At 46.2% G+C, this 26,699-nt stretch overlaps 1 protein-coding gene across 50 annotated transcripts; it reads left to right on the forward strand.

The window, feature by feature from the left end:
- Nucleotides 1–26,481, forward strand: Pgap2 (post-GPI attachment to proteins 2). Of its 50 annotated transcripts, none has more exons than XM_087577779.1 (9): nucleotides 143–223; nucleotides 11,424–11,456; nucleotides 12,009–12,120; nucleotides 14,622–14,796; nucleotides 19,591–19,809; nucleotides 23,934–24,186; nucleotides 24,290–24,396; nucleotides 24,789–25,072; nucleotides 25,244–26,481. In XM_087577779.1, the coding sequence occupies exons 4-8, from the start codon at nucleotides 14,632–14,634 to the stop codon at nucleotides 25,062–25,064; spliced, it is 1,020 nt and encodes a 339-aa protein (XP_087433905.1). In that variant the 5' UTR covers nucleotides 143–223; nucleotides 11,424–11,456; nucleotides 12,009–12,120; nucleotides 14,622–14,631; the 3' UTR covers nucleotides 25,065–25,072; nucleotides 25,244–26,481.
- The last annotated feature ends 218 nt before the right edge of the window (nucleotides 26,482–26,699 follow it).

Consider the following 26,699-nt stretch of genomic DNA (forward strand, 5'->3'; position numbering starts at 1 on the left):
GGACTATGGGGAGGGACGAGGAGTCCCACTCTCTCTGCGGCAACGGTTGGCTGAGAAAGGGTCATGACGTCACACAGGGCCCTCGAAGAGGGCAGGTGAGTGGCTAGAGTAGTGAGCACCAAACAGCAGTGACGTTGGGTTCAGACCCCGCCCCTTTCCTTGGAGCGCGGAGACTCGCTACGGAAGCTTCGGCCAATCAGAAGGAAGACCCAAGGATGATATGGTAATTGTTCTACCCTTCTCTAGCTCCTTTCTGCGGGCAATCATGGGAAGATTCCTTGGCCATCTAGCTAGCACTTGCGGAGCTGGAGAACCCTTCCCGGAGACCCATCAGTCCACAGAGCTTGTCTGCAGACACTCCTCTCCCCACTGCTCTTTCCAGTGCAAGCCAGCCCTCGTACACTTTTCCCTCTGAATCTCTAGGGTAGACCTGAGCCATGGACTTGCCCTACAGAGCTTGATCCCAATGAGCATTCTTGGCCCTTCAGCCTCAGCTGCACTTTCAGAACCTGTACTTGTTCTGGATTTCTTGCGCAAATCTCCCTCCTTCTCCTGGACACATTTGGTAACCTTAACAAGTCCGGGTGAAGTCAAGACCTTGTTACTTTGTATCTTATTTATTTTCTGTTCTGTGCTTCCTCCCTCCCCTGGTCTGGGTCAAAGCTTCATTTTCATCCTTTTGATGTTTTTCCTCCTAGGACCTAGCTAAGAGCAGAGGGGTGGACATGTTCTAGAAATCGGACCTCTCTAATTATTGAGGTCTCACAGATAGCAGGAGCTGTGCTCAAAAGAGAGGGTACACGCTACTTCTCCACCACCTCCTGGGGCATCAGTATAGAACTGAAACGAGATTTGTTAAGAATTTTAAAAGGGGGTTGGGAATTTAGCTCAGTGGTAGAGTGCTTGCCTAGCAAGCGCAAGGCCCTGGGTTCGATCCCCACCTCCGGAAAAAAAAAAAAGACATTGCTCAAGAATTTTAAATGATTCCTGCAAATAAAAACAACTTGAAAGGGCTGGAGAGATAGATGGACTCAGCGATTAAGAACATTGCTGCTCTTACAGAGGTCCTGAGAGTTCAATTCCCTGCAACCACACGGTGGCTCACAACCGACTATAATGGGATCTATATTTTTAAAAGAATCTTAAAAATGAAGTGGTGTCGGGGCTGGTGATGTAGCTCCGTTGATACAGCGCATGCCTGCCAGTTCAATCCCCAGCAACACATAACTGGACATAGAGGTGCACAGCTGCAGTCCCAGCATTTGGGAGGTGGAGGTAGGAGGATCAGAAGATGACAAGACAAGGTAAACACTTTCTGCCAAGCATGTTAATGAGAGTCCATTCCTGGCTTTGCATAGTGGAAGGAAAGAACTGACTCCAGAAAGTTGACCTCTGACATCCACACACACTCCATGGCACAAGCACACATACACAATAAATGCAATAAAATTTTTAAATAAACTGGTGTGAAGATAAAATAAGACAGTGAATGGAAAACATATTGTTGGAGTTCGGTATATACTTGAAAGAATAGTTAATGTATACATTGCATAACAGAAAAAGCTAGTTTGGGGCTGGAGAGATGGCTCAGTGGTTAAGAGCACTGACTGCTCTTCCTGAGGTCCTGATTTCCGTTCCCAGCAACCACATGGCGGCTCACAACCATCTGTAGTGGGATCTGATGCCCTCTTCTGCTGTGTGTGAAGACAGCTACAGTTTACTCACAAACATAAAATAAATAAATCTTTAAAAATAAAAATTAAAAAAAAAAGCTAGTTTGAACATCCATCTGCAGCCACCACCCCCAATCGCTCTGTCCAAAGTCCATGCTTTTCCATCATTCCTCCTCACCTTTACTCTGAATCAGAAAGTCATTAGCAGGTGGGGGATAATAGCCAAGGTCTGCAGCTCCAGCTCTCAGCTGAAGCAGAATGTGAAGCTGAAAGGCAGTCTGGAACACAGGAAACTGTCTTACAAACAAAATGAGCACAACGATCCTTAGGGGTTTCTCTTTGGATCTTTACAGTGATGTTCTTGCCACCATCCCAAACCTCTGATTTTTTTGGTCCTTCAGTCTTCAAACGCAACATTTAAACCTGCCCTAAATATGGTACCTTCGTATGGTACCCACTATACAGTATACCCTCAATAAGTGATAGATATCTTTTATTCTTTAAAAATGGGACTGAGCATTTTAAATGTTTTAAGGCATGGGTTTTGAAATGTGTCTTAAGTGAATCAGCAGGTGAGTATATTCAATTTAAAGTACTCATAGACGTACAGAAGCTGGGATTCTTAAATGGCGTGTACTTCTAGGAAGACTGGAGAAGATCTATTGAAAGAGAAATGCTTCAGTGAGGAGGACCATGATGACTTCGAAGTTCCTTATTAAGTATTATTCTGGTGAACATTGTAATCTATAGCTTTTCATCCCAGGGACCCCTCATTAGTAAAGCCATCAGTTTGGAGCCAGGGCTTCCTACTCCCCTGACCCCACCCACCCACAGTCTAATTGTTATAATACCCCTTAGAGTTACCATCTTTCTTCATCCACTATTTTTTTTCCTTTTTCTTTTTTTCGGAGCTGGGGACTGAACCCAGGGCCTTGCGCTTGCTAGGCAAGCGCTCTACCACTGAGCTAAATCCCCAACCTCATCCACTATTTTTTTAATTTATTAGATATTTGTTTATTTTTGGTTTTATGAAGGCAGGGTTTCTATAACAGCCCTGGCTGTCCTGGAACTCATTCTGTAGACCAGGCTGGCAGTTAACTCACAGAGATATGCCTGCCTCTGCCTCCTGAGTTCTGGGATTAAAGCTGTGCACCACCACTGTCCCGGCCATTCCTTCATCCACTGTAAAGACAAGCAATTGGGGGATGCTCACAAGATCTTTCCAACCCAAGCCTTGTCATAGGCATTAGGAGCCCAGAGATTTCCATAGCCCTGTATTGAGTGGCTCTGTCCTAGGAGCCTCTATCCTTTCTCACACATGACTTGAGACATTTCTATGCAGCTATGAAAGATTAGTGCTCAGAGAAAGGACTGATCTGTGGAAACAGTGGAACCATCAAGGTGCCATGGTTTTGGACTGATGGCTCCAGGTTTCCACATGGTGCAATGGAAAGCACAGCAGAGCTTGAGTCAGACCTGGGCTATCTCAGGGCTGCAAGTGTTCAGACTTGGACAAATTACTTGTGCTGTGTCACGGCTCCCTTATGTATGAGTGATAAGCTGTGGAGGTCAGAATAGGTAACAGAGCTTGCCAAATTCTGAGATCATGCTTGGCCCACAGTAAACATCAATAAGTGTTGATTCTCTCCTCCTCTACAACTTGATAAGGAAGGCTGAGGTTTGTAAGTAGCACACCATTGGATTTCAAGAAATTCCATGTGAATACCTTTGATGTTTGAATATGTATGTATTGTCAAGAATTTATTGACATAATCAGGACTTTACCTAGTGTTATGCTACGCTTTTTTTCTTTTTTCTTTTTTTTTTTTATTCATTTATTTCATGTATGAGTACACTGTAGCTGTCTTCAGACACACCAGAAGAGGGCATCAGGTCTCATTACAGATGGTTGGGAGCCACCATGTGGTTGCTGGTTACACACACACATACACTCACACACTCACACATGTATGTATATCTCATGATGAAGACTCCCACTCTGTACCCATTGCCAGCCTAGAATTCACTATGCTGCTCTCATTTCTTATTCTCTTTCACACTATTATTGCTTTAGTGATTGCCATAGATATTATCAAAGAGTCATGCTGTTAAATAGGAAGAATGGAATTCATTAAGGTGAAAGTGCAAGGTAGGACTATTCCAGACCAGATGAATGGGGAAGCACAGGTAGCATCAGGAAAGCACTCATCATATCCAGGATTGCAACCCTGGATTTCATTCTAGAGGCAACAGGAAAGCCAAAGAGAGTTCTTTAGAACAGTGAAGATTCTATTATTGTTTGTCTGGGTGTATTTGTACCCAGGGTGTATTTGTTTATTATTTTTTTCAAGACAGGTAGCCCTACCTGTCCTGGAACTCACTCTGTAGATCAAGGTAGTCTTCAGCTCACAGATCCACCTGCCTCTGCCCCCAAATCCTGGGATTAAAAGTACACTTTAGGGGCTGGAGAGATGGCTCAGTGGTTAAGAGCACTGACTGCTCTTCCAGAGGTCCTGAGTTCAAATCCCACTCACAACCACCTATAATCAGGTCTGGTGCCCTCTTCTGGCCTGTAGTTGCATACATGCAGGCAGAAAGCTGTATGATGTATACATAATAAATAAATAAATGTTTTTTTTTTTAAAAAAGTACACTCTAGCATGCCTGCCTAACTTTTTTTTTTTTTAGGAAGAGGGGGCTGAGATCAAAGGCATGTACCACCATGCCCAGCAAATCTATTGTTATATTTTTAGATCTTGTGTTTTATGAGTGTTTTAATATTTTTGTGTGATGATATGCATTAAACAGGCTTCTTACATGCTAGGGAAGGGTTCTATTATTAACTAAAATCCCAGCTTGAATCATTTTTTTCCAATCAGGTAAACTAGGTTTATAGTAGTGACTTTTTTTGTTTTGTTTTGTTTTGTTTTGTTTTTTGAGTAAGGACCTGTTGTATTCTAGGCTGGTCTTGAGTACACCGAAGCTGTTTTCAGACACAACAGAAGAGGGCATCAGATATCATTACAGATGGTTTTGAGCCACCATGTGGTTGCTGGGAATTAAACTCAGGACCTCTAGAAGAGCAGTCAGTGCTCTTTTTTTTTTTTTTTTGTTAAGATTTATTTATTTATTGTATATAAGTACACTGTCGCTGTCTTCAGACACACCAGAAGAGGGCATCAGGTCTCATTACAGATGGTTGGGAGCCACCATGTGGTTGCTGGGAACTGAACTCAGGACCTCTGGAAGAGCAGTCAGTGCCCTTAACCTCTGAGCCATCTCTCCAGCCCCAAGTGTTTTACCAGAATGTATATCTGTGCATTACGTGGAAAACTGCCCACAGAGGCCAGAAGAGTATCAGATGCCCTGGAATTACAGGTGATCCTAAGATGCCATGTGGGTGCTAGGAATTGACTTAGGGTCATCTGGAGGTCAGCCAGTGCTTTACTCTCTGAGTTATCCCCTCAGCCCCAGAGTGTGGGCTTCAAAACCATCCACGAGGGGTGTCTTGATCCTGACAAAGATGTCTGGGAAAAACAAAACTCAGCAGCTTAGGAAGCTTTGTCCTTCAGTGAGGCGGGGCCACGGTTGGGCCTGGATGTCTAGCATTGCCTATGTCTCTGCCTTCATCTCTTCACCTTCCCCAACCTCGCTCTCTTCATCCCAATCACTAGCAATTGCTCTTAAAGGTATATCTTGCAATTCCTAAAGGGGTGCTAGATCTGTTTCAGTACTGTCTTTAAAACCTATCAAATAGTTCCTATGCTCTTACTCTATTCTTTCGCCTGCATTATGCTGAAAGATCAAGCAACCTATTAAGTGGGGGTTGCCTCCTTAAACTAGCTCCTGAACACTTGAGAGACTGAGGCAGGTGAGTTGCTGTGAGTTTGAGACCAGCCTAAGCTATATAGTAACTTCTAGGCCAGTCTGGGTCACAGATTGAAACTGTCTCAAAAAAAGTAAAAGAACTTCCAGAAGGGTGGAGTGGGGTGTCTAGACAAGGAATTCATTTGCTACTTTGTGGCCAAAGTCCTAAAAACTTGATAGAATGTTTCTAATGTTACACTTGTGGGAAGATAGGCAGGTGATTGATTATAGGACGTAGGGAAAAGGAAAAGTTTCCTGGAAGAGGAAGATAAAGCTAGGGTCTAAAATCTAATTGCTGATCTACAGGGTGACTAGATTACAAAAGCGGTTGAGCACCACACTAAGGAATTTATCCCTACTTATAAAAGCTATGGAGAGCTACTAAATATAGTTGATTAGCAGCAAAGAAGGAATATGGTCATGCATTAACAGGAGTCATGGTTGCTGCACACCTTTACTCCCAGCTCTGGGGAGCCAGAAATAAGCAAATTTCTATGAGTTGGGGCCAGCCTAGTCTACATAGTAAGTTCCAGGTCAGCCATTGCTAAAAGTTAGAACCTTCCAAGGCTAAGTAAGTAAGTAAATAGATAGATAGATGATAGATAGAGGCAACAGGAGGGGCACCAATTTAAAAGCAGTTACTCAATCACTGTCTTTGCAGAGGACCTGGGCTTTCTTCTCATCCCCCTTATGATGGTTCATAACTCCAGTTCCAGGGGATCCAACAGCAGCTTCTGCACAGACATGGTGTACATGCATATGCTCAGTCACACATTATGCACATAAAAATAATCCTAAAGAAAGAATGTGATATCAGGAGTGATGGTACATATCTATTTTCCCAGTGTTAAGAGGCTGACTCAAGAGGATTGCATGAGTTTTAGGTCAACTTGGGATACATAACAAGTCAAGCCCAGCCTGGGATACACAGTGAAATCCTGTCTTAAAAAAAGAAAAAGGAAAAATAATGTTTTTAATTCTCCTGGTATAATTGTTGTCTGGGAGGCTTACTGTGTCCGTCTGCTCACCTAGGTCTAGTCCTGGAAGCTTCTAGCCTCTGTACAATCTAATCTAGACCTAGAATGCTTTTGGCTTCTGATACTGCTGAGTAAGCTCACCCTTTCTGTTCTTTCTGAGCTCTGGCTGACTGGTTCAGCTCTGGTGCTCTGGCTCAAACTCCTCTCCAGCTGACTGAATCTTGCTTCTCGTCTTCCGACTGAATTGCTCTGCTTGGCTTCACATTAACTTTGGCAATGTATTCTAATCTCATGTTCTAATCTATTCTCTGGTTCCTTCTGTCTTTAGCTATGTTGAACTTGTTCTCTCTCTGCAACCTGTTTTTCTAAAACTGCCTGGTAAAATGCGCTTTCTCAGTACTGCTCCTTCAAGTAGCTTTCCTTTCCTCTCACTCTCATGAGAGTTGGTCCTATTCTATCAAATCATTCTCTGACTCTCACTTTGTCTGCCACTCAATTAGACATAACGTTCAAACATGGGTCTTTCCCTGTACAAATTAACTTTACCTTCATTGTTTGGGACTAAAGGTGTGTACTAAGAGTGTGTTTGTATTCCAGACAAAGTAGCCATACTGCTGGATTAAAATTGCTCTACAAAGAAAAGCAAAAAAATGAGCCAGTAGAGCTCAGTGGTTAAGAGCACTCACTGGGCATCTAATGGTTCTCAATTCAACTTCCAGCACCCACAGGCAGTTCACAACTGTCAAATGTCATCTTTGTGTATGTGTGTACTGTACATGCATGTGTATCTTTAAAATGTACATATAGCCTGTACATAAAATTTATATATATAGCTTTAAGATATACATTTATTCTTTAAAAATGAATAGAAAAATTTAAAAAGTCATTGAGGATGGCAGGGAGACAAGAAATCAGTGAAGAGCTCTTATAGGAAATCTTTTTTTATTATTTTATCTTGTAGACTGATGTTTTGCCTGTATGTATGTATGGGTACCATGTGCATGCTTTGTCCCCTAGGAGACGAGACAAGGGTGAAAAATTTCCTAGAACCATAATCACAGATGGCTATGAGTCACCACGTAGGTTCTAGAAATTGAACCCAGGTTTTCTAGAAGAGCAGACAGTGCTCTTAATTGCTGAGCCGTCCCTTCAGCCCCCTGGAGCTGTTCTTGACACATCAGGCTATAGTTTCTCTTCTATCCCCCACTTTTACACTGCCCTCGTGCTGCTGGGTGTGGAAATATATTTGTGAACACTGAGTCTGTTTGAAGGGATGTGTTATGAGGGTGCACACAGGGAGATTGGGCGATAACTGTGGATAAACCGGGCATCAGTGATGCTATTCAAGGTACAGCCTGTTTAGGGTATTTCCAGATCTAAGCAAATCCACAGGAGAACAAGAGCTACCTGAAAATATCAACCCCAACTGCTACTTGGATAATGGACAAATGCCAATTTAGGAAGCACTGAATGCCTACTGGTTGAGGGGAGACTGGCGGTTTAATTGCTCATTCATTTTCTAATGCTTTTTTAAAAATTTAACATTTACTTATTGATCTGTGTGTGTTGGGGGGGTGTGCACATGCATGTAACCACCTCATGTGTGGAGGTAAGAAAACAATTTATGGGAGTAGGTTATCTCTATCTCTCTCTACCACAAAGGATGAGGTGGTCATATTTGACAGCAAGTACCTTGTCATCTTGCCACACATATCCCCCCCCCCTTCTCCTTTTTTCCCTTGTGAGGCACAACAATCAAGGCTGGGTTTAAATTTGCCATGTAACCAAAGATGACCTTGAATTCCTGGTCCTCCTGCCTCTGCCTCTCTATACCACTGACATCACAGGCGGGCGGCACCTCACCCATTAACTCACCTTATCTGTATGGGAGATTTCACCAGATGTACCCATCCAGTTATTAAGAGGATCAAATGGAGGAATATAAGTCTCTGGCATGTTGTAAGAACACACTCTTCCTGCTGCTTCTTTTTTTTTTTTAAATATTTTATTTATTTATTATATATTATGATTACACTGTCGCTATCTTCAGACACACCAGAAGAGGGCATCAGACTCATTTCAGATGGTTGTGAGCCACCATGTGGTTGCTGGGATTTGAACTCAGGATCTTGGGAAGAGCAGTTGGTGCTCTTAACCACTGAGCCATCTCTCCAGCTCCCCCTGCTGCTTCTTATATAAACCAAATGGACAGAAATATGCTCAAAGGGGATCATCCACCACTGAGTCCAGAGAAGTCTTAGGATGAGTTCCAACCCTAGCTTTTATGTCTGGTTGTGCCAGCCTTCACATATTGAGTACCTTCCACTCACCTGCCAGTGTCTTACTTCAGTTCTCAAAGTGCCCTGTGATATCCCTTAATCCATTTTTCAGACAAAGGAACAGACTCAAAACTAAGAGATGAATGGTCCACACTGTAGAGATCCCAAGAGAATCAAATGCAAGATCAGAGATCCTCAAGCCAGACATTGGTAGAAGTTTAGAGACTAAAGGACCCAACTGCAGGGACCAGCATTTAGGGCCACAGGAACAGTAAGGAGTCCACATAGGGAGCAAGAGCAAGGATGGGATGGGGCTAGGAGACAAAAAACCCCAAGACAGGAAGCACAAACCTAGGTACTGAGACTGGGTAGACATGGTCATTTTAGTAAAATTTTACCAGTTTATTTGCTCTGGAAACCTTCAGAGGATGGTAAAGAGTTCAGTCAAGAAATGTAGCGTCTGGGGCTGTGAAGGCTCATCTGGTAAAAACTGACTATGAAAGCCTGATAACCTGAGTATTAGCCCTGGAAGAAACAGAACCATGGGAGTAATAGCAAACCAACTTCTGAGAGGTTTGCTCTAGCCTCCACATACAGGCCATGGCATGTGCAGGACACACACACACACACACACACACACACACACACACACACACACACACAATAACATTTTTAAAAAACGTATCTGTAGTGAGCTTGGTGGTGGCACACCTGTAGTCCATGTACACTTGCTTTGAGATCAAGGTCATTCTGGACTACATAGCGAGTTCAAAGACTGCCTGAAAGCCTTTTAAAAAAAAATAATGAAGAAAGGAAGAAAGGGATTGGTAAGATGACTCAGTGGGCTAAAGGTACATGCTGGTAAGCTTAACAGTATGAGTTTGATGTCAAGGACCCATGCAGTGAAGGAAGGGAGCTGACTCTCTAAGAATGTCCTGTCATCTCCACAGATGGGCCCTGCCCTCAATACAATATCAAAAAATCACAAATTGGGCAGGTTGTGGAGCATGCCTTTACTCAGGAGGAGGGAAGGCAGAGCTCTGTGAGTTCCAGGCCAGTTCTGTCCTTTAGAACAAGTTCCAGGACAGATGGAAAGAAAGAAAAAGAACAATAGCTTTTTACAGCAATCCACCTTTTCTCTAGACTTGGAGCCCAGAGAGTGGGTCTGAGATGCATCTCTCTCGATCCCCCATCTTGGCTCAGCCCGTACCTGTCACAGAGAACCTGGGATGAGCAAAGCAACACGGCTAAATCTAGGGGAAAGAGCTCTTGCAAGTTAATCAGCACGTTTGAAGCTGTTTCCCATTCTCCAGTGTGGCAATTATAGCTACCCTGTGGGGTTGACTCTATATAGTGATTATTGGAATGACTTCAGACACATGAGTAAGTACTGTGCCTTCTCTAGAGAGTTTTCTACTTGGTAAAGTGGGGGATATTATTCAATTCTTTTTGGTGAGAGATTTAACTTAGTTGGGAGAGTATTTGCCCAGCAGGCACCAAGCTTTGATTCCCAGTCATCCAGAAACCATGGATTAGTGATACACACTTGTAGTCCTACACTCAGAAGTAGAGGTAGAAGAGTCAGAAGTTCAAAGCCATCCTTGGCTACATAGCAGGTTCGAGGCCAGTGTGGGCTACATGAGATTTTTGCCTACTCTTTTGAGGGGGATACTATATTTTACTTTGCAGTGTGGGAATTCTGGCGGAGATGAGAGGACAACTTGTGGGAGTGAGTTCTCTCTTTCCACTCTATTTCTAAGGATTGAACTAAGGTTATAGGCCTTGGTAGCAAGTACCATTAGTCGCTGAGGACTATCTCATCCACCCAGATGCCTCACTGAACAAGCCATCTCACCCACAGGAGACGTGGTTAAAAAAAAAAAGATCTATTTTATTTTTATGAGGATTAAATAAGTTAAATGCAAAGTAGCATTTGTAGCAAATGTGCCTAGGATATACAGATTATCAGAACGTGTGATTATTGTGAGAATTTAAGTAGGATTTAAGCAGAGATAACTTTCTGGTTCAGAAGTCCTACATCTGTTCGAGTTGGTCCTGGCAATCCCCAAGATGTCTATAGGAGAAATTGTTGGTCCCCTTACCTCCTTCCTATTTTGGGTCAGATAGTCTTTTCCAAGACTATCAGTCTAGGTCAGGTCAAAGAACACTGGGACCTGCGTGTGTGTGTGTGTGTGTGTGTGTGTGTGTGTGTGTGTGTGTGTGTAGAGCCCTTAAACTGGGTCTGGCAGTGTGTGTCTGGCAGAACGCCCCTGGTCTTCCCGCCACCCCACCACGCCAGCGATGTCGGACAGGATAGAGCGCCCTCTTCTGATAAAAGGTGGGAACAACTTTGACTCAGTGTTTCTGAGATGGGTTTTAGAGGCTCTATCTGCAATGTGATTTTTGGTTTATTTTATTTTATTTTCCGCTCCTTTTGGTGGATGCGGTAGCTGGTCATAGGGAAAAAGTTTGAGGGAAAATAGCCAAGGCTGGGGCAAAATTGGCTTAATGTTTCGGAAGTGCAAAACTGGATAATTTGATTAGAATGAAGGTAGAGGACTGGAGAATTGGGTCAGGTAATGAAATAATTTGGGTATCACTGAATTAATTTTATGTTCTTTCAACAGGTGATGGCATGCAGCCAGAGGTAAAATGACAAGGTGACTTATTCGACATGTCAAAATCTTGTTTCCAGAGCTCTCTGACTGCTCTCACGTACTCAAAAATAGTGGGGACAGAGCCGACCTGGGGAGGCTTGGCTTCAAGAGACGCTAGATTATAAAGAAAGCCAGGAGTCCCGGTCGCCAAAATGGGGAGGAGCCAGTGAAGAAACGGGCCCAGTTTCCTCTTTAAGACCCACCCCAGAGCGCTGGCCCCGCCTCACGCCGTTGCTGCTGCGACCCGCCCCCTTCCACTCGCCCCCGGGCTGGGCTGGGGCTCCCGGTTCCGCGCCCCTGGCTACGGGGGTACGGCCCCCTAGCCACCACTACTTGGGTAAGTAAGGAGGGAATGGCCAGTTCGGGCCACAGGGCAACGCCACTCTGGAAGCCCCGCCACGAGGTCTGGCCTCCGTAGGCCTGTAGTCTAGATGTCTGCCCGCCTTGTGCCTACACTCGGAACCCCGGGAACTGCAGGCATCCAGATGTTGAACCGACGTCTCAGTGACAGGGTTAGGTGTGCCGGGTTTAAAGACTGCCCAATTTATTCCGCAGGGCCTTCTGCTCAAGATCCCTCCAGGCACTGCGGATGGAGGCGTGGGGGAGCCTTGGAACCTCAGACTAGTTTTGAATCCCTGCCCTGCCAGTCACTAGCTTGTGGCTTTGAGTAAGTGTTTTTTTTTTTTTTTTTTTTTTTTTTTTAAACTACCCTGGGACTCAGTTTCCTTTTCTGTGAAATGGGAAACCAGAGGATGGCACCTGCTCCTAAAATAAACAGAACTAAAAGAGATATTGTATATCAAGTACTGAGCTCAGAATATAGATTCTGACAGGAGTGTGGTAGTGAGATTTTTAGGGACTTTGGATATAAAGTGGTGATACTTCTACAGAAGCAGTTTTCAGAGTCCTGTAATCTCAGCAACAGGGAGGCAGAGACAGAAGGATTGGGAGTTTCCAGCAAGCCTGGGCTACACAATACGATCCTTTCTCAGGAAGTGTGTGCACACACAAAATAAAATGAAGTCAACTAAGTAGTGCCAGTAAAGAGAGTAAGGCTGTCTAGGAGCAGAACTTAAGGTAGTGAGCTCCTAAAACTGAGATCTAAAGTAGTGACCATGGTAGAGGGGCTTTAGAAGTAATATAGGGGTTGGGGATTTAGCTCAGTGGTAGAGCGCTTACCTAGGAAGCGCAAGGCCCTGGGTTCGGTCCCCAGTTCCGAAAAATAGAACCAAAAAAAAAAAAAAAAAAAAAAAGAAGTAATATAAAGATTTCCTCTTGTACAATTCGAAACAGGCCCAGGATGGTTAGGTGACTTGTCCAAGGTCATACACTGAAAAGGGAAGCCAGGCATAGTACCAAGAAGTGGAACCAACCATCTTTTCTGTTTGTTTCTGACACTGTCCTGAACCACTCCCTCTACCCTACTTGGCGATCTGGTCTTCAGTCAGAGGAGCCCAGTGGCTCCCAGGGGATTTGGAGCAGCTGGCTTCGGGGAGGAGTATTAGGAGGAGGACTGGGTTAAATCTACCTCAAATAGAGTCTGGGTGTGGGCTGGATGGGGAAAGTGCTCTTGTCCAGGGCCCTATCCAGAGAATGGGTGGGATCTGGGAGGGTCATCAGTGCCACTTCCAACTCTTAGAGAGGTGCTTGACCAAATATTTATTGCCCCAAAGGGGAGGAAGAACTTGAGAACTTGGGTCAGACTGCTTGATCTGGTCTGGCAGAGAGGGAGGTGGAAAGGCTGAGGAAAATGTGGAGGTGTGTCACCTGTTTCTGGAATGCTAGGAGGCAGGGCCTGAGATCAGAGTTCTAGTTAAGGGTGGGGCCAGAGAGACTCACAGCTTGAGACCAGAAGGGCCGGTTTTTATGTATATGCATAGCTGTAGTTTGGCACCAAGACTAAATTCTGAGAATGACTGTTTCCCAGGTTCAGCTTTGAGGAAGAGACTCTGCCTCTTGGTTTCTCCATCTTTATAATGGGAACAGGCAGATTGGTTCATGGGTACAGATATGTTGTATTTGTTTTCTTTTCTCTTTTGCTCACTCCAGTGCTAACCTGACCTTCCTGTGTAGAGTTTTTGGTCCAGAGAGAAAGGGTCAAGAAAATTAGAATTGAAATATATGACTCTTTGTGGACCCTATATTTCCTTACTTCTGAGCCTGGGTAGAATCCTGCTTTATCTTTCCTTCTATACACCTATACACCAGAGGGGTTTGGCTAGTGTTATTAGTGTATACTTAGCTGTTATACTGCCTGACTTTAGAATCTCTCTGTCTGTCTCTCTCTCCCTCTCTCTGGTTTCTTGAGACAGGTGTGTGTGTGTGTGTGTGTGTGTGTGTGTGTGTGTGTGTGTGTGTGTCCCTGGCTGTCCTAGTAATCACTCTGTAGACCAGGCTGGCCTCAAACTCACAGAAATCCACCTGCCACTGCCTCTCAAGTGCTGGGATTAAAGGCATTCCACCACCCAGCAGACTCTTGTCTGAGGGAAAAATCAGTTTCAAGAGCCTTCAAGAGGCACTGGGTATTGGGAAGCTACCAGAAGCTGATCAAGCAGCTCTGACCTGCATACAGCAAGCCTAGGCTATCACCAGGCCTGATTCTGCAAAACCTTTCACCCTTAAAGCACGTGAGGTTTCAGGCAGGGACAATCATGGGATGGAGGTTCTGTCAGCTTCCATGGAGTCCCTACTGCACTGGATTGCTGTGCCTGCAATCCCAGAGTCTAGGGCAGGCCTGAAGGTGCAGCAGGGCCCTGCACTGGTGAGTGAAACAGTGAGAACTAAGAGGCTTGGGGGTGGGCAAGTAGGCACAGGCCAGTCTATCCACCAGTTGGTTTAAGTTTGGTTCTTGAATCCGTGGAAGACTAGATAAACCAACTTCTGCCGTCCAGGGCCAACCTAGACTGTCAGAAAGCTGAAGAGAAGACCTTTCAATCTGTTTCAAGCTTTATCTTAGTGTAGATAGAATTCGTTGTTTTCCTTCAGAGACTGAAGTTGAGTGTTGCCTTGGGATTCTGAGTCTTCCTCATCTGGGACAGGAGCTGCCAAAGTTTAGGAGACCCCTCAGGCTTCGTCCCCTACATTTTGGATTGAGCATGGGTGCTAGCATTTCCACTGTGCCCTCAGCCCTGCTGCCTGGGTCGCTGACAACACACTTTCCATCCTTAGGTCTGACAAGATGTACCAGGTCCCATTGACACTGGACCGGGATGGGACCCTAGTCCGGCTCCGCTTCACTATGGTGGCCCTGATCACGGTCTGCTGTCCACTTGTCGCCTTCTTCTTCTGCATCCTGTGGTCCCTGCTCTTCCACTTCAAGGAGACAACATCTACACACTGTGGGGTAGGGCTTGGAGGGTACTGGTAGCTCATAGTAACAGAATTAGCCAGTTCTCCTGCAGGCTCCATCAAATATGCTGGGTTACTGGGTGGTAGTGGGTTGTTTGTAAATTGAGGTCTCATGAATTAGGCTCCTTTTACTTTCTATGAAAGCTGTAGGAACTGGGGTCACTAAAGTTGGGCAGCCCCCAAACCCAGAACCTTGGTAGGTATAATCCCAGCACTTGGAAGTTAGAGGCAGGTGGATCTCTGAGGTCAACTTGATCTTCATAGTGAATTCCAGACAAGCCAGGGTTATATAGAAAGGCCCTGCCTTAAAAGCAAACAAAGAACTAAAAACCCAGAATCCAATTACTGCTCCATAAAATAACAGATTCAGGAGCTCCAGGACTTCCTGGAGGAGGAGGGGGAGGGAGAGGATGGGACTGGGATAGAGGACATTGTAGGTTTCACAGTGTGTCATTTTGGGCTTATGCCTGTGTCTGTGGGAATGCAATTTTGTGCATGTATGTGATTGTGAGGGACATGCCTATATTTAATGGCCTCAAGAATGGTTGTATGTGTGAGAGAAGCTCTGTGTGGGGACCTAGTTATGTGCATGAATATGTGTTCTAGGGTGGATCCCATGCCCTCTGAAGACACTTGAGCTATGCAAAGAGATTTGAGAGTTTTTCCAGAAAATGTGAGAATAAACAGGGTAATGCATGTATTGGTGTCTGTTATGCTCCTTCACTAATAGCGCTATCTGAGACCCAGAAAGTAAGCATCAGTTTCTATGTCTACAGAGAGGGTGATGGTGCCTGCCCTGCTCCTTTCTAAGACTAGGGTAGAGCTCCAGGTAGAGACAACATGGGAAGCTGGGTTGGGGAGTAGAAAGGGTCTAAAACAGGATGAGGAAGGGGATGAGAAAGAGTTAGAGATCGTAAGGTGAGGAGGTGGGTCAGGAGATAGAGGCAGGTGAGGGAGAGTCTGCACCTGGAGGTTTGCTAGCCTTAGAGGGAGCTCTGAAGGCCCAGCAGCTACCTTTCTATGATCCTCACCTGTGAAAGACCATCTGCCCCATAGGAGGTCTAGGTCTAGCAGAGGACTCTGTCCGGGAGTTTGGGGTGATGGTCCACTTCTTTTGTTCAATATGACTTGAAAGTTTCCTTTCTAATTTGTAGACATGATTTTTTTTTTTTTTTCGGAGCTGGGGACCGAACCCAGGGCCTTGCGCTTGCTAGGCAAGCGCTCTACCACTGAGCTAAATCCCCAACCTGTAGACATGATTTTTGATGAGAGATAACGGAGGGGATAGAGAACCCAGAGGTGGTGGCTCCTGCATGTGATCCCAGCAGTGGGGAAACTGAAGCAGAAGGACTCACTTGAAATAGAGGTCAACCTGGGCTAAAGAATGAAACCCTACCTCACCCCTTTCCTCCAATAAATAAGCAAAAATGAGTGGAAGGAACAGGACTGGGAGAAAGGAGAGTAGCTAGGTAAGCGGTTCTTAACCATGAGGGAGAGTCACATATCCTGCACATTAGATATTTACATCATGATTTGCAAAGTAGCAAAATTACAGTTATGAAGTAGCAACAAAATAACTTTATGTTTGGAGGTCACCATGACTTTAGGAATTGTATTAAAGGGTTGCAGCTTCAGGAAGGTTAAGAACCACCGAGCTAGGTGATCTAAGATCATTTCCTGCCTTAGTGCTAACTTAAGATAATGCATCATGTGTTCCCATTACCTAACTCCTGTCCATCCTGAAATTCCCTTCTAAGGTGTTTCCTCCTCTGGAACACCTTGCATGGCCTCTCTGAGTCAAACTTAACTCCTTCTCATAAGTGCCTGCTGTTCTTGGTGTTACTGCCTACCTTTCTCTCATACCATATCTGTATCTGTCTTCCTCACCATACTGGCGTCTCCATGAGAACAAACACTGTACTGAGTCAAAAAGTATTTGTTGAGTAAATACATATGACTTCCCAGTCTAGTGCCTTGGGAAAGGCAGATTAGTCCAAACAGAAATATAAAGCGTTTACAGCTTATAGGTTAAACAGTACATTGTTTGCTCTGCCCTTCTGGCTGGCCCTGAGGGCTAGCGGGACTAATGACCTCAGTCTACCTGACATCCACTACCTACGCATGGTACACTAACTAGTTGGGAACTTAAGCATAGTGGTCCTTGGGAATATTTCACCCCCACTTCCTGGGACTCTTCTGTTGGATACAATTGAAGCTTTTATTTGTGCTTTGAGTTTCCTACTCAGAATATCCAAGGGAGGGCCAGCCCTGGGCATAAAGTAAGTAGCCCAGCCTAACACACCTGTCAGTAATGGCAGCCCTCTACTTACTCACCCCAAGTAACAGGGCGCTTCGTCCTTCAAGTAACCTGTTTTAAGGAGGTTTAGTAACTAACAATGAACTCTTTTTTTTTTTAAAGATTTATTTATTTATATATATAAGTACACTGTAGCTGTCCTCAGACACACCAGAAGAAGGCATCAGATCCCATTATAGATGGTTGTGAACCACCATGTGGTTGTTGGGAACAGAACTCAGGACCTCTGAAAGAGCAGTCAGTGCTCTTAACCACTGAGCCATCTCTCCAGCCCTGAACACACTCTTTAAAAAAAAAACAAAAACAAAAAACCAAACAAACAAGAAGCATAGATTTGGCCGGTGGTAGGTTGGGGTGTTTGAAACAGGGTCTCACTATATAGCTCTGGCTGGCTTACAATTTATGTAGAACAGGGTGGCCTCAAACTCACAGAGATCCACCTGCCTCAGCCTCCCAAGTGCTGGGATTAATGACATAACACTACCTTGTCCAGCCAACATAGATTTTCTTTCCAGTCCTGGCCCTAGTCTTACCTCTGCTGTGACAAGCATAGACTATGCTCTCCTCCTGGTTTTACGTCAGTCCTGCATAGATGAGTCCATCCAAGGAGTGTAGCTCTAATTTTTGCAGGCAACCTTCCAGGATAGGATCTATAGGCTCCTGACAACCCTAACTACGTCCTTGGACTGGATCCAGTTGTTAACTGTGTTGTCTTTGTTGGACCCAGATCTGGATAATTGGACTAAAGCTGGCCTGGGCAATACAGGCACAAGCAATGCTACTTATTCCTATTGCTGTCAGACTGCTGTTGATGCAGCCCAAGCTACCGTTAGCTGTTTCTGTGTGGATACAGGGTGAGCACTGCTAGCTCGTGCTCAGTCCTGTCAGGATTCTATTTACTCGTTGTGTTTGTGTGCTTGCAAGCATGGCACTCATGCCTGCCTCTGCCGTGGCACATGCGTGTCCGTCAGAGGGCAGCTTTTCTCCTTCTGCCTTTACATGGGTTCTGAGGGTCTAATTCAGACCATTAGGATGCAAAACAAGAGCTTCTCCCCTTCAGCCATCTCACCAGTCTTTTGATTCTCTTAACACAGGTTACTCAGCTCTCTTAGTGGATCTAAAAACATAACCCAGTTGCATTCCAATAAAAAATGAGCCAGATCCCCCTTTTTTTTCTTTCTCTTCTTCTCTTTCTAGAAACCTACTTGTCTCCTCTGGATGCAGTATTTAGAAAGGTCTCCGCCTCCGTGCCTGGCAAAGGAGCTTAGTGGGCTGACCTTAGTCACTATCACTTCTTACACAGTGTTCTGGGATTTATGAGGTGGCCTTGTTGATTTTGAGAAGGCTGTGTGCCTGGGCAGGCATGGAGAACTTGGCCTTGTGGGCGGAGGGCAGGCCCTGAGGACCTGGGGGTGGGACCCTCTGGTCCGGAGCAGTTTCAGTCTGAGTGGAGTCCTCAGTCCCATCCCAGGATTCTGCAGCACCCAGTGTAAGTGTTTCTTGATCACCCTCCCAACCCCACCCCATTCCTGATGAAGAGCTAGTTTGGCGGACTGGGTTCCACTCCCTCTTTAATGGGAGGAAGTATGGAGTCCAAGGAAAGATTCAGTCCTAGGCCTTTTACTCCAAAGCCAGATCTCTGCCTCAGCGTGTCCCTAAAGAGAGCCCTGGGATAGTCACGGTGACCAGGGCCATAGGGACCATGGGGGGTGACTTCTCTGCCAGGAGGGAAGGAATGGGAAAGGCCGGCTTCCTAGTGTGTATTTAACCTGGATGGAGGCTTTTGGGGTTTGACTCAGTGCACTGAGCTGAAGCTGAAGGGAGAAGGTTCTCAAGACCCCCCCCCCCATTCCTCTGTTTTGGATTGGGATCAGAGGGGAAAGGGATGAACATTTTAGGCTCTACAGAATCCGAGTGCTGCTGCCCTGTGGCTTGGTTCGTTTAGAGCCTGGGGGTGGAATGGCTGGTAACTTGTGGTTCTGCTGCAATGGTTCCTAGGACATTCTCATTGTTCCTAGTTGAACATGGGTGAGAAGGAGGAATGTGATCAGACAGGGTCAGTGGGAGGTCTCAGCTACTCTGAGCCAAAGGTCTCTAATTTAGAACCGTAAGCTGCTAGATAACAAGGGGCTTCAGTCCAGGCACTTGGTCCTGGTACAGTTCTGAGCCTTTGTCCCTTCTCCTGTGTGATGGGAATAATAACTTCCACTTCTGAACCTTCTCCTCAGTTGCCATGAGGATGGAGATTGTGAAGTGAAGCCATCACAGTTCCAGTGTTCAGGCCCCCGGGATCCTCTGCCCTTTAAAAGGTGGAACTATAGTATCAGTATGCCATGGTTCCTGCGAGCTGCCCCTGCCTGTCTCTGCCACTTCTGTCCCATCTCTCTTCATCTTCTTCCTCCTCTGCCCTTCCTTCCATTTATGTTCTGGCTTTTTCTTGTGCCAGCTCTAGAAAAGGCTCTATTTCCCCAGGCCCAGGTATCCTACCAGGCCCCAAGTTGTGCCCCTTGCCTTGCTTGGACCACTCACAGGATGTTCTCTGCGGCCTTGGACCCCGATGGGACCGTGTTCCGGCTCCGCTTCACGGCCTTTGTCTGGTGGGTCATCACTTTCCCCCTGTTCGGCTTCTTCTTCTGCATCATCTGGTCTCTGGTGTTCCACTTTGAGTACACGGTGGCCACTGACTGTGGGGTGAGTCCCAGCATCCCAGCACCGGGGCAGGGGCAGGTTATAAGGTAGTGGCAAGGGAAGGATCAGCAAGTAGGCGAGAGGTGGAGGGTCAGTGGAAGGAAAGTGACAAAGGGCTGGGGGTGAGGCAGGTCAGGATGAGAGGCAGGGACTCTAGGTGGTCTCTACTACCTCCAATGTGGAAGAGGATTGCAGAAAATACAGAGGAATTGGGGCAGAGTGTGGTGAGAGTGAGAGGGTCAGGGGAAGGGGAGGATCTGCGGCTGGGCAGGATAGGTGAGGAGGAGGAGGAAGAAGGTGCTTAAAAAAACTAGATTAGAGGAATCGGGAGACGATGGATATGAGAGGCCAGGGGCCAGGATGAGTAACAAGTAGTTTTATCTCAGATTAGGGGATCCCTACTCGGATTTCTGTTCTGCAGTCTTCAAGGTCAGTTTCTTCACTGGCAGTCCTAGGCCCCACAGCCTGGGTCCACTCAGGCTAGCTAGAAACCAGGTTGGACTTCCTGCTTTCTAGATCTCTATTCGGTCTTTTCCTAGGGCTCAGGAGTGCAAATTGTGTGTCAGAAAGTATGGAGATGAATATTCAGCTGCTCTTAGCATCCAGTTCACACAAGAGATGATCTCTGGGTACAGTTACAGTATAGTGAGTTGGATTTATTTGTGTGTCTGTGTATGTGCACATAAGGACAGCTACCACGGGAAGCCAAAAGACATCAGATCCCCTGGAACTAGAGTAACAGGTAGTTACTCTAGATGGGTGCTAGGAACCCTAACTGTGTCTTTTGGAAGAGCAGCAAGTGTTCCTATCTCCTGACCCTGAATCGGGATTCTTATTGTGATAAAAGGGAATGCAGGGACACAGGGCTCAGAGGAGACATTTAACCTAGCTTAGATACCGAAGACACCTTTCCTAGGGGAGGGAGCTTGCTGCTGGACTGTGAGGAGGTGAGAGAGGATCATTGTGAATGCCAGGCTAACAACTGTGGAAAGATTTCGGGCAGTAAGAGACGCAGTCAGGTTTGTGCTTTAAAGTTCATTCTAGCTTCTGGCTGGAAAGAGGATAGGGATCAAGAGTACAGAGAGTAAGCCTAGTGGTGGTGGCTCACACCTTTAAGCCCAGCACTTGGGAGGGAGAGGCAGCTAGATCTTTGTGAGTTCAAGGCCAGCCAGGTCTACAGAGTGAGTTTTAGGATAGCTAGGACTACACAGAGAAACCTGCCTTGAAAAATCAAAAAAAAAAAAGGGGGGGGGGGCTTAGAGAGATGGCTCAGTGGTTAAGAGCACTGACTGAGGTCCTGAGTTCATTTTCCCACAACCACATGGTGGCTCACAGCCATCTGTAATGGGATCTGATGCCCTCTTCTGGTGTGTCTGAAGACAGCAACAGTATACTCACCAACTTTAATAAATAACTAAATGTAAAAAAGAAATCAGGATTTAGTGGAAATCCTAGTACAGCTCATGCTGCTGGAGACCAGTGCTAAGACAGAGACTGTGAGGACACATGAGAGAGTGGAGCCCAGAGGAGGAGTAAAAGGATCATCAGGAGCTGGAGTTTTCGGCAGGTTGGTAAGAGGTGGAGGACAAGAAGGTAGATAAACCTTCCATAGTTAGTATGTGCATGTGTTGGGGGAGGAGGGCTTTTTGCCTGCAGCCAGAAGATTTATTCTTTAATGGAATAAACTGATAGTTTGTGTATGTGTGTGTGTGTGTGTGTGTGTGTGTGTGTGTGTGTGTGTGTGCGTGTACCAGAGGATATCTTTAGGATGTCATATCTCAGGAGCCATCCACTTTGTTTTGTAAGACAGTCTCACTTGGCTAGACCGGCTGGCCAGTGGGCCCCAAGGATCTCCCTACTTTTGCCTCCCCAGCACTGGGATTATAAGTACACGCCACTCTGCCTTGCTTTTTGCTTTTCTTTTTAACCTAAGACCTACGGCTCAAACTCAGGTTCTAACGCTTGCGTAGCAAACATTTTACTGAGCTATCTTTCCAGTCCCTGGTTAGGGGATTTCTTGAAATTTTCCCTCTATGAGTTTCTGATCTACTTCCCTATTAGAATGGGGAATCTTTGCCCATCAGTGCTTTTAGCTCTGGTTTTACAGAGATGTTTGAAGTGAACTGTGTATATCTGGTAACTGATAGTCTCTGAGATTGTTGTTGGCACAGTTAGTGAATTAGGGAAATTTAATTGTTGGAGAAGGAAGTGGAAATATTTACCTGATGATATGTGTATGTTTGTATCCGATGGATGAGGCAGTCCCTACTTTTAAACTCTTGCCTCATCTTTATTCTGAAAGCAGTGTGTGAAGACAGCCTGACGTCGATAGCCTCACTTCCTCTCAGTGAGTAGCCTTCAGATACTGGTCCTGTTCCCTGCTAAGTACCTGAGCTTGGGAAGTTGTCTTCAGAATGAATATTCTAGAAAGGCCCATTTAAGCACTCAGGGCATCAGAGAGGCTGTCAAGGCAGGAAAAGAGGTTCCACTCATTATTTGGTGTGTTGTCTTTCCCTCTAAGTGGTTTTCTCAGACTCAGTAGTCCTGTGGCTCACAGCCTTTTCTCATGCTTTTCAAGGAAGCCATCACTCTAACACCCACCGTGTGCCTGACACTGTAGATGGTCTATCACCCTGCAAAGCCAGGCACATGCTCTTAATATCAGCACTCTCAGGTGAATTTGTGTGAGTTCAAGGCCAACTTGGTCTACATAACAAGTACCAAGCCAGCTGAGGCTTCATAGTGAGACTCTTATAAAGAAAATTAAATAAATCCCATATGAGAGAGGTGACATAACCATATTGCCAATGAGGACACTGGGGCTCAGAGAGGTGAAGGGCCTTACTCCAGATCACCTAGTTGGTAAAGGCAGAGGTGGAGTGCAGATCCAACTTTTAGAGCAGCTTCCCTGAAAACTCCGCACTTGGCTTCCTCTGGCAGTGCTCTGGTGACTGCGAAGTCCGGCCTACCCCATTTCCTGAGAGCTCCCTCCAGCATTGTCCACCATCCCAGCAGTCCAGAGACTCATTCAGCATCATCAGAAGAAAGGGATGGAGTTTCCAAAACTATTTCTGAAGACCTAAAGACTGGACATTTCAGACTTAGAGCAGAGTTGCTGGGCTGCTGGGCTATACAATGCCCTGGCTGTTGTTGAGAGTCTAAGAGTGACTGTAGACAGTGCGGGCAGTGGGTCGGCAGCTTCCTGTATTGGAATCTTTTACAAAAGCAACGCTCACCTTCCAGACCCGCATGCCACACAGGTTCACAGTGAATGTTCAGTCATGCAGGAGACCCTCGTCCTATCCCTGGGTTTCTTTTGAGACAGGTTTCTTGGTAGCCCTGGCAGGCCTGGAGCTTACAGAGATCTGCCTGCTTCATCTCTGCTGAGATTAAAAGCACGCACCACCACACCTAGCAGGGCTGTTTTCTTAGAATATATCAGGAGATTCCTTTCTTTCTTTCTTTTTTGTTTTTGTTTTGTTTTGGAGACAGGGTTCTTCTGTGTAGCCCTGTCAGTACTGGAACTCACTCTGTAGACCGACTGAGCTGGCCTTGAACTCAGAGGTCTGCTTGCTTCTGCTTCCTGAGTGCTGGGATTAACGGTGTGCAACACCACTGTCCAAATAGATCCCACTTCCTTGAACACAATCACATGGCTAGGGATTACCTGTAATGGCTCCCTCTGGATCTCAAAGCATCCTCTACACATTGGTGCATCTGCCTAGGGGAATGAGTGGAGCCGGAAGCAGTGAGAGGAACAGCGCAGCAGGACTTTCCAAAGAAAGTCAGGAAGGTCTGTGACTCATCCTGATCTTTAGGACTCAAACCTGGAATCCTGGGATGCCCACAGAGCCTTCTTTATTCAGGCACTGTCCCAGCTATCGGCAGGAGAACCTGCCCAAACTTGTAGGTTCCAGTTTCAAAATGGAGACAGTCACCTTGCCCTCGTTTAAAATTCCAGACAGACTAGGGAGTAAACATGTCAGTCCTAGGTCCTAAAAGTGGAAGGCTTGGTAGGGCACCAGAAGGAGAACTTGGAAGAGAAGGGAGTGGCTTTGAAAGATGGGGAGAAGGCTCTCCTGGTGGGCAGCAAAGGGGATGCCTAGACTCCTGCGTTAACTCTCTAGGTGCCCAATTACCTGCCATCAGTGAGCTCTGCCATTGGTGGGGAGGTTCCCCAGCGCTACGTGTGGCGTTTCTGCATTGGCCTGCACTCGGCACCCCGCTTCTTGACAGCCTTCGCCTATTGGAACCACTACCTCAGCTGTGCATCCCCGTGCCCGGGTTACCGCCTTCTCTGCCGCCTCAACTTCAGTCTCAATGTGGTGGAGAATCTGGCACTGCTCGTGCTCACCTATGTCTCCTCCTCCGAGGACTTCAGTGGGTGCCTGGACAAGGGAGGGGTGAAGGGATCGGGAAGCGGGGGTAGCCCTCCACCCTGCCTAAGGGTGAGGGTGGTGTCCATCCTCCTCTCTCCCTCCAGCCATCCATGAAAATGCTTTCATTGTGTTTATCGCGGCCTCCCTCAGTTACATGCTCCTCACCTGCATTCTCTGGCGGCTGACCAAGAAGCACACAGTAAGTCAGGAGGTACGGTCTTCCCCTACTGGGCACTAGGAGGCCCTGAAGAAAAGGACATCTGTCCTCAGGATGTGGGTATTAACGGGTGACAAAGAACTTTCTAATAGGAACCCAGAGAAGGATATGGGGCTCTGGGCTGAGGTTTGGAGAGTGGAAAATGGTTGATTCAGCCATTTGAATAGTATCTGGAGAATACATAGAGACTGGAATTGGGGCCGAAATCAAGGGTAGTAGCCATGCCCAGTGGGTTAGAAACACTATGTCAGTGGACTGGTTTGTAATAACCCAGCCATGTATGTGACCTTTCTTTGCCCCACGGAACCTGAAAGTGTAGGGTTGGTGGGTGAACTTCAAGTTGGAAAGGCAAAGAATAGCACTGTTTCTTGGTTTCGTTGTTCCAGCACCCAAATGCTCATCATTTTTGCTGCCCCTGCTGTACTCGCCCTTCCGTGACTATCTTGGCGACTGGTGGGGGTGGGGGTGGGGAGTCCCAACCTTTAGGAACCGAGTCTAAGAAGGAAGCCCACCAAAATATACCCAGCAAGCTGCAGAGTGATCAGATAGCCTGTCCTCTAGGATCGCAAGTCCTACAGCTGGAAACAACGGCTCTTCATCATCAACTTCATCTCCTTCTTCTCGGCGCTGGCTGTTTACTTCCGGCACAACATGTATTGTGAGGCTGGAGGTGAGGCCAGGCTAGGATCTGTAAATAAGTGACTTCAGAGCAACTGTGTGGTTTCAATAGTGGGCAGTGGTCTTGGGCGCTGTTTGTCACTGGCTGGTAATGTGAATGATTTAAGAAGCCATTAGAGGGTAAAACAGGAGGTTCATCGTGTCCCTTGTGTCCTCATAACAGTGTACACCATCTTTGCCATCCTGGAGTACACTGTGGTCCTAACCAACATGGCGTTCCACATGACAGCCTGGTGGGACTTCGGGAACAAAGAGCTGCTAATAACCTCTCAGCCTGAGGAAAAGAGATTCTAAACCCCGTCTCTGATCCTGGAAAACAAGAAACCACTCTGGCCTTCCCTATCTCAGTGTCCTCTCTGGGCCCTTCTCCGTCTGGGGACTGGGAGAGAAGAGCAGGAAGGGTAGGACAAGGCTGACCCCAGCACTGCTGACTTCTCCCCACCTCTCATCTCTCATGGGGATCTTCAAGAAGCATCACTACTCACTGAAAGGTCCTAAAAAGCTGAGCTGGCAGGAAAGCCCTACCACTTGGTGCTAAGAAAAAAAAAAAAAAAAAAAAAGAGAGAGAGAGAGAAAGAACAAAAAAAGAAGAGTCCTGAGGTTCATGACTGTCTAGTTTTTGACCTTTATATAGACACGTTTCACTAAGGTTAGGGTCCAGAGCAATGGCTGTGACCGTCCGGTCTGGTCATTGATCTGACTGATGTGTCTAGCGATCTACCGTGTACACCCACTGTGTGTACACCCAGGTGGTAGTTCTATAACTTGCCCAGGTGTTCTAGAGGTGTAACCTCTTCCCCATCAGCCTCACTGTGTTCCCGTGTATGCCTGGGGGAAGTATGTTGTGTGATTTCTAAGGGCTTTGGTCTCTGAGGTCATCCAATGGAAGTGTTGTGTTGTACTTGACAGGTAACTTGTCCCAGAAGCAGCATCAAGTGTAGGATATATTTTCCTTTCCCATCTAAAACCTCTGGCTTCTTGGAATATGTCTGTCATCCCAACACATTGGAGGCTGAGATGGGTGGACTGCTTCAGGATCCACGCCACCCTGGGCTACATGTGAGACCTTGTCTCAAAAATGAAATAAGATGCAAGGCACGGTGGCACATGCCTTTAATCCCAACACAGCAGAGACAGGCAAATATCTGTTGAGTTCAAGGCCAGCCAGGGCTATACAGTAAGACCCTGTTTTAGAAGAAAAAAAAAAAAAATCAAAGAACCCTAAAATCGCAGGCTTCTGAGACCTTTCCCTCCTTGGATGGGGGGAGGGGTCAGAGGTAGATTTCCCTACTCCAGAATGGGTTCCTTGGCTTTCCTTTATCCTCGTGACTGTCCCACATCCCCATCTTTCATTTGTATATTTTATTTCAAAGGACAATAAATTTTTTTCTTTTGCCAACAGTCTGGGGTAGGGATGTCACTCCCGGGGCTCATTTCTGCGTGGAACCGGAGGTGAAGACTGGGTTCCAGAATGGAGGGATTAGTCTACAGCCGCTCATTATTTCATCTGGTCTCTCCCTTACCCCTACTACCCAGCGTTTCCTAAGCCAGGCTTCAGCCTCCAATTTGGTGAACACAAGTGGCTCAGTGGTCTCTGAAATGATAGCCTGGGCGCTGGA

The sequence above is a fragment of the Rattus norvegicus genome, chromosome 1 (assembly GCF_021556685.1).
Source record: "Rattus norvegicus strain SHRSP/BbbUtx chromosome 1, alternate assembly SHRSP_T2T, whole genome shotgun sequence".
NCBI classification, from domain to species: Eukaryota; Metazoa; Chordata; class Mammalia; order Rodentia; family Muridae; genus Rattus; species Rattus norvegicus.